Source organism: Lolium rigidum, chromosome 3 (assembly GCF_022539505.1).
Source record: "Lolium rigidum isolate FL_2022 chromosome 3, APGP_CSIRO_Lrig_0.1, whole genome shotgun sequence".
Lineage (NCBI taxonomy): Eukaryota > Viridiplantae > Streptophyta > Magnoliopsida > Poales > Poaceae > Lolium > Lolium rigidum.
Genome location: NC_061510.1, coordinates 298,139,070 through 298,147,074, shown reverse-complemented (window position 1 = coordinate 298,147,074; position 8,005 = coordinate 298,139,070). Strand labels below are relative to the sequence as shown.

General features: G+C 45.1%; 1 protein-coding gene across 2 annotated transcripts; it reads left to right on the top strand.

Annotated features, from left to right (window-relative positions):
- Positions 1-448: 448 nt before the first annotated feature.
- On the top strand, positions 449-6,853 carry LOC124703600 (tubby-like F-box protein 13). 2 transcript variants are annotated; one of them, XM_047235822.1, is made up of 5 exons: positions 449-592; positions 2,125-2,601; positions 2,764-2,851; positions 5,526-5,658; positions 5,748-6,853. In XM_047235822.1, the coding sequence occupies exons 2-5, from the start codon at positions 2,248-2,250 to the stop codon at positions 6,499-6,501; spliced, it is 1,329 nt and encodes a 442-aa protein (XP_047091778.1). In that variant the 5' UTR covers positions 449-592; positions 2,125-2,247; the 3' UTR covers positions 6,502-6,853. The 2 variants fall into 2 exon arrangements, with proteins under 2 accessions (XP_047091778.1, XP_047091779.1); XM_047235823.1 differs by having other exon boundaries at positions 449-643.
- Positions 6,854-8,005: the final 1,152 nt, after the last annotated feature.

Below are 8,005 nucleotides of genomic sequence, written 5' to 3'. Positions count from 1 at the left end.
CGCGTCCAGACGTCTACAGACGGATCTGATTGAGCATCAGTGGACATTGGCTAGCCATGAAGGGGTCAATATCATCTTATTTTCATGTAGACTTTTAAGAATTTGGATGTAGTAACTGAGACTATTTTGAACTTGGTTATTTTGTTGTTTAAAACATCCCAATTTATGCAGACGTGCAAATACGTCGCTCAACTGGAGACACCCCAGATGTAAACGGACGAGCGGTCAAAAAACGACCAATTTCTTATCTGCTGCTCCACGCAAACCGCCTGCCCAAAATACGTCGCCCCGTTGGAGATGCTCTGCTATTTTCAGACATGCGCGGCACGCTGCCCAGATGCGACGAGTTAGCACTTACTCAGTACCTTTCTGTGAGTGAAAACTGAAAACAGAGACAGCTCTGCACTGCTCTGAGCATGAGTAACGGAACAAAGCAAGAGGCCAACCAAAGTAGAGCAGCCCCAGCCACCAGCACCACAACTTGTTCCTTCCTTCGCCGCCCTCCGCCTGTACACCCCCTCTCCTCTCCCCCTCCTTTTCGCCGGACCCAGAGCCCTCCCGCGACGGGGCAGCGCTGCAGCTCCGCTTCGAGGTGCGTGTCCCCCGGATCCGTGCCGGCGGCCTCCTCCCGATTTGTGCTTAGGTGGGTTGGTGCGGGCTTCTTTGGGGTTCGGCGCTGTCGCGCATCCGGTTTTGGAGAGACCGGGATGAGGATTTCTTTTACCTGTTTCGGTAGGAGGTAGCGTGCTTTAGCCGATCTCGATTCGGAGGAGGGATTTTTCAGTTAGCTGCTTAGCTTAATTTGGTGGAGATGAGGCGTCTCTAGCTGGTTTCTTGACCTAATTCGAGACAAGGAATGCTAGCTTTTTCCGTGGTGGTTCCACAACTAACTCGGTGAAATATAGGGATTTTATCTTTCTTTTTCTATGTCTTGGTGCCAACGTAGTACACGTGATGTGTTATTCTTTAAGATCTTAATTCGTCCTCAGAGTATCATGTACTATGATTGATTCTATACTTTTTTTGTTACATTTGTTCTGCCTGCTATTGTTGTAGTACGTCATACGTATACTTGTTTAGTGCCTGTGAATGGGGTTCTGCCCATAATATGTGTAGTAATTTATTTTAGGCTGCTCTAGTTAGTAAATTGAGGTGCTGGGATGCTCATACCGGTGGGAAAGTAAATCTTTACTCTCTAGTTATGGCTACTTCAACCTGCGGAATTTGCCCGGACGGTGTGGGCTGTTGAAAAATTGTGGTGCTCGAGTTATCTATTCGTTTGATACTCAAGCGAGTGATTTGGAAGCTAATAGTCTTTCTTTCTAAGTGGCAATGTCCTGTAAGTCTTTCCGAAGATATTTTCTGCGGGTATGTGGGCGGGATAAATAGATGTGATAGTATGCTAGGTTTGGCATTGGCTTACTTTTCCCGCTTTTCGTAATACTCCTATATGTTTAAAGTCAAAAGTGGTAAACCAAACTGTTTATTCTAAAAAATGATATTTCATTTCCCACTCAATTGACTGAAGTATGATTGGTTGTTGATTAGCAGAGTTAATGTAATATAATATACTCCCTCCATCCCAATATGTAAGGCGTGTAAGCCTCCTCTATTTTTCCCAAAATGTAAGGCGTATTAGCAGATTTTGGCTCATTGTTCCATTTCTACCCTCCCGAGCATGCAGCGCTACCGTCTTCTCCAGAAATTGTGCTTCCTGCATGCAGCTGCCAACGATCGGTTTCTTAAACAAGCGATCGGTTTCCAAGTGAAAGGTGATGCTACGCAAAAAAATAGTTTTACGTTCGCGCTAGTAGGAAGGAATCAGCTGCAAGCCTGCAATCAAGAGACAAACGGAGATGGAAACAACAGCATGCACATCCCGCTAGTTACGCTTCTCATTATGGCTTAGTGTATCAGATTCTGTAGGCAATCACACTACGCAGGGGCAAAAGAGTCTAAATTACCTTGCGCTAATTTTCGTGCAAAACTTTCTTACATGCCTTACATATTGGATGGAGGGAGTATATCCTTTGTCACTCAATTGTCTGAATACTAACTTAAATTACAGTAAGCTCCAGTTCCTGATGCAAACCTAATTGGTTACTTACTATTTTTGTGATGCAGGTTCTTTCATTAATGGTTAAGAGAGTTTGAGTTGGCTACTGTTAATTGGAATGGTAGTGTTCGCCAGTTGGAGATCGCTTGTGTTACACACCAGTGCTCTTGATATCTTGGAATTTGGGGTAGATGTCATTCCGTAGTATTGTCCGCGATGTAAGGGATGGATTTGGGAGCTTATCTCGGAGAGGATTTGAGAACAGGCTTCTGGGCCATCGCGGAGGTAAATCTCATGGTGCTGTCCATGAATTGCATGACCCAGTTCCAGTTCCTGTAGTCCAGAGCAGCTGCTGGGCTAACTTGCCTCCTGAATTGCTTCGAGATGTGATTGAGAGGTTGGAGACTAGTGAGGCTACATGGCCTTGTAGGAAGAATGTTGTTGCTTGTGCAGGCGTCTGCAGAACATGGAGAGAGATGTGTAAAGATATTGTACAAAAACCAGAGTTTTGTGGAAAGATCACTTTTCTTGATTCCCTCAAGCAGGTATTGATAAAGTTATGTGATCGCTATCTATCATGTTATCCTTCACTGGCAATATCAATTCTTTAATGTTAATGAAAAACCTATGACTAATGTTTGGAGTGCACAGTGTATTCAGCTTTCTGCTGGGTCCTAATAAAAGCATGCTGTTTCATCCTTGTGCAGCCTGGCCCTCGGAATGGAATTATGCAGTGCTTTATTAAGAGGGATAGATCTACCCAAATCTACTACCTGTACCTCAGTCTTACCTCAGGTATGTTTTGTTGTACTCTCATATGCTCTATGTTGTATTGTATGTACATACAATTAAGAAAACTGATATGCAGTTGTGCGTGCTTCAAGCTTATGGTTTCGTAAAAATGCAAAATATTGTCCTGATGTTATGCTTATGTAAGTAACGCAAATCAACAAATATGCATATATATAGTCCTTGCATAGGTATTGGAGGTGTAAGTGTGTCATAGTGTTTAGCTAACATGTGTATGCAGTTGTGTGTATGTCTTATTGGATCCCAAAGGAAGTTGTTTTCTCATCGTCTACCTGGTTGCCTCTAGCTTGGCAGGCTTGTGTGCAGAAGTACATATTTTACCCAGTAACATTAATATTTCATTCTTGGGAAAATATAAGGAGAAGCGCCGCATGGTTTGGTCCTTTGTGCGGCAGTTCATCCCGATTCGTGAAACGGCATCGTGTCCCTACAGAGCACGTCGTGCAACCCCACCTGCAACCGGTTCATCTTATCCTTACTGTCCTGACCACACAATCCCCCTCTCTCTAAAGTCACCACTGCAACAGCGCTGCGCCGGAGATGGAAGTGAGGAGGAAACCGCCACCGAGCAGCGAGGTCGCCGTGTACACCGCAGCGTTGGAGGCCGCTGTCGCGCGAAAAAGCACCATCGGCGGAGGCTGCCGCCACGCGAGGAGGCACCAGCGGTGGAGGCCGCCGCCTCTCGAGCACGCACCGGCGGCACACGCACCAGCGGTGGAGGTCGCCGCCGAGCAGGCAGTGGGGGCGCGTGCTGACGAGTACGCAGCTGTGGGGTAGGCCGTCACCGTGAGAGCACATCGATTATGCAGGGGAGGTTGCCGCTGAGCAGGGTGTGAGGAGGTGCGTGCCGACGAGTACATCGAGGAATTGCTATGACGGGTCCTGGACATTGCGGTGGTTTACTCGGAGAGAGGAAGAAGGGCTCGACGGCGTGATGACAGCTGATGAGATTCATTAATGCGTTGCCCTTCCTTATGGGGTTAATTAATCTGGCAATGCCGTGTTGTCAGCCTGAAATTATGCTCAATTAATCTGGTAACTACAAAACCTAGTTAATATGATCATTATTAACAGTTAAATCTGGCAATCAGGCCTAATTAATAAGGCAGTGATGAACTTAATAATATGGCAATCTGAACAACTGAACCTGCCACGCGGTCTAAACTAATCTTGCTAGTAAATCTGGCGACTATGTCGAATTGATCAGGCAATTATGCCGATGAGAGAGAGTGTGTTTTTTGACATCGTTCCATTTTTTTGTAGACATGTAGTAAATGGCCATGCAAAATGTCAAAGGAAATGAAAATTATGAACAGATACTACATGGAGTACTCTTATAATTCTATTGCAGCTCATCCTCGGTAATGTTCTCATATTTTATTCAGCAAGGGATAGCTGTGACTGCCACTGCATGTCGCTAGGAAGAAAAGGTGCTGGCTGATATCGAAACCACAACGTGAGGGCAGCGCGTTTCGCGGCTTTCATGCGACCTTTTGTGCGCGGCTCGCTTGGGACACAGTGGTATCAGCGGGTTCACGGTTATGCGGCACCGCCACGTAGCAATATCCTTCATTCTTAGTTTCTTATACGAATCAGAGTTTCCTTGATACTAGTTCTTAACCCCATCCTCCCCTGCCCCCTCCCCCACAATCAATGGATTCTTTTGATTTCTGAAAATGAGTAATGTTTACTAGGGGTCTGGAATGTCTCTTCATTTTTTGTTAGAACATTTTTTTTACCAGTTCCATATGGTCCCCCCCCCCCCAGAATCAATCGTTTCTTTTGATTTCTGAAAATGAGTAATGTTTACTAGGGGTCTGGAATGTCTCTTCATTTTTTGTTAGAACCATTTTACCAGTTCCATATGGTATGTTTACGATATCAAATATCTACATCTGTGGTCTTTCCACCACCTTCCCTCTGCGTACACGTGGGATCATCTTAAAATGTTTGTAAAAAACCTGTATACCCATGCGGAGACTCCGATAGATGTTGTCCCCAAATTTTGGCGAAAATTGCACATGTCCGTGGTGTGAAAAGACTCCAATAGATGTCCTTTTTTTTGTTAAAATCTATATGCTCGTGCAGAGAGCCAGAGACTCCAGTAGTGGTACTCCTTGTCAACAGACTTCAAAATATAAATTCAAATCTTATCCGGCCATAGTGCTGCTCCCCCACAAACAGGTCCCTGTTCTTCCCGAGGCAAAGCTCACCCAAGAGCTGTGGCAAAGCCAATGGCAGGGCACAGAGCAATTTCATTTGACAAGTTGAGAAAATCTAATATGTTAATCTGTAGTAAGGCTCATTTATTGAGCTAGTAATTATATCTGTAGGACTGTACATAACAAGCTGGGATGGCTATGCACATACGAAGGCCACTGTATATATACACCATACGATTACATTGCTGCAAGTTGTGTCTGTTGTACTCCTGTGAAGCTTTTATTGATTTGCTAGAGTTTTCTATTGTCACGACTGACTAGTCCATCTTTTAGGACCCCTTTCTTTGTCCTGAATTATTTGCATCAGACTGGTGTTTATCTGTCAGACTATTGGTCTCCATATTCTGCAAATGCAAATATATTTATTTCTCGCGTGTCTACATTTATTTCTTTACCATATTATTATCTTAGCATGTTCTAATTTTTCTTTTCTACAGCTGTGCTTGTAGAAAATGGCAAATTCCTTCTATCAGCAAAAAGGATCGTCCATGCAACATGTACAGAATATATAATTTCTATGAATGCTGACAATATATCTAGGTCTAGTAACACATACATTGGAAAAATGAGGTACAAACTTGAAGAAACTATAGCGTTATTTCAAAACTTACTGCATTATAATCTGACATATGTTGGGTTCTTGCTATACCATTTTGTAGGTCAAATTTCCTTGGCACCAAGTTTGTAATGTATGACACCCAGCCTCCATACAATGCAAGTGGTGTTTCACAGTCAGGGAAAGCAAGCCGCAGATTCTACTCCAAGAAGGGGTCGGCGAAGGTTCCTTGCAGCACATACAGCATAGCCCAGGTCTCCTATGAGCTGAATGTTTTGGGAACCCGAGGTCCTAGGCGGATGCACTGTGTAATGCAGTCCATCCCTGCCTCATCCATTGAGGCTGGTGGAAGTGTCCCTTGCCAACCGGACCTCACACATTCCCGCTCCCTAGACGAATCTTTCAGTGGCATGTCGATCTCAAAATCGTCCATTGCGGAGCATTCTGTGCGTTTCAGCAGTGCCCGGTTCTCTGACATCTTAAGTGGAGTTGGCTCAGGGATCAGAGGGCAGACATTGAGTGACGATGATGAGAGCATGGACAAGCCTTTGATCCTCCACAATAAGGCTCCAAGATGGCATGAGCAGCTGCAGTGCTGGTGCCTCAACTTCCGCGGCCGGGTGACTGTCGCTTCTGTGAAGAACTTCCAGCTCACTGCTGCCGCACCACCTGCTGCTGGATCCCCAACTCCGCCACACCCTGCTCCAACACCTCCACCGGAGCACGATAAGTTGATACTGCAGTTTGGCAAGGTTGCGAAGGATATGTTCACCATGGACTTCCGCTACCCGCTCTCGGCCTTCCAGGCCTTTGCCCTCTCCCTGAGCAGCTTCGACACCAAGTTGGCTTGTGAATAAAGTCGCTTTATTGGAGAAGCCGACCATCAAAAGGCTGGTGCTCCTAAATGCTGGCCATCCCCAAAATAGTTGGGGATGCCATTTTGTGTTGTTGTATGTTGTTGAAGCTATTGTGGCTCAGGAAGACACCTGTAAGCAAATGAAAGTGCTGTTTAGCATGTAGTAGAACCGTGGCTGCTGATTTGTTACTGTACCTTTTATTCCAATTGCTTGGATCAGTAGCTTGCTTGCGCTTTGGCGAGGGCTGTATGTGATGATTTATACAATCGTGAACTTTCATGTGATTGGTCAACACCGTTGATGTATTTATCTAGTGAGTGAATTGTAAATCTGCCTAAGTTCAATAGCTTTACGTTCGCTATCCTGATCATGATTTCCTCAGGGGGGAAAGTAAAGGCCCTTCCCCCTTTGGAAAGCTGTGGGCGAGGAGGGATTCGAACTCCGGACACCGTGGTTCGTAGCCATGTGTTCTAATCCTTTGAGCTACACGCCCACCCATCTCCACTGGATCTCTTTCCGGGGGCCCCTTCATTTGAGGTTAAAAAGATGGGAAAGCGTCTTTCTCTCTATAACTTGATGCGTTCAGAATCAATCTTCATTGCAGCTGTGGTGTCGCCATCAGGGATGAGATTTTTGTTTCCAATTGCTTGGATCAGTAGCCTGCTCTTTCTTTGGCGTGGACTGTGTGTGATGATTTATACAATAGCAAACTTTCATGGGACTGTTCAAACCGTTAATTTATTTATGTACTGAGTGAATTATAAATCTGTAACTTGATGCGTTCAAAGGCAATATTCAATTGCAGCTGTAGTGTCACCATCAGGGATAAGATTTTCTTGTTTTGTTTGCTTCTAAGTGAGGTCATGAGCTAGGGTCTTTCGCAGGCAGCAAAATATGAAGATGATTACGGCAGTCATCAGGCACGGAACGGATCCCGTTCGTACACATGCAAAGCCTGCAATCAACATCGGATGAATGATTCGAAAGTGACAGCGTCATATTGTGAGGATGTATGCGCAGAGCTATCTCTTTCGATGGTTCGGTAAACAGAAAGGGACACGATCGATGCAAGATAAGTTTGTTTTGTGGCAAGCAGAAAGGGTAAAAAACAAATGTAAAGTAGACAGGAAGAAAACATCTATGAATTACGTAGGTCATCAAAGTCCTAAATCCTGGAGCAAGACAAAGACAAAATGCATTGTTGGTTTCCTCGGCTAGCTTGTCGACCTCGAGCTTTCTTCGACGAGCACTACCCTAGGAACTGAACCATCCATCACCATTTTTCGCCTGGATGGACCATATTCCGATGCCGTCTCCCATCGACCTTTTTGGGAGCATCAAAGGAATTCCCTGCTCTGCAAGAAATACGAGGGACCAAAAAAGCCATCACTGGAAATCGAAGGTGTCACTGGATCACTGAGAGTGGTACATCCACTTCGGAGAGCTGCTACAATACATGATCCATTCATGCATGTATAGCCAATCCCCTTCTTGTTTCCCAAGC

What these genes read in the sequence shown, in the direction of transcription:
- LOC124703600 (XM_047235822.1), top strand. Translation starts at nt 2,248, where the DNA reads ATGTCATTCCGTAGTATTGTCCGCGATGTAAGGGATGGATTTGGGAGC. An exon ending in GTACCTCAGTCTTACCTCAG is followed by an intron (nt 2,852 to 5,525) that starts GTATGTTTTGTT and finishes TCTTTTCTACAG; the next exon opens with CTGTGCTTGTAGAAAATGGC. An exon ending in ACATACATTGGAAAAATGAG is followed by an intron (nt 5,659 to 5,747) that starts GTACAAACTTGA and finishes ACCATTTTGTAG; the next exon opens with GTCAAATTTCCTTGGCACCA.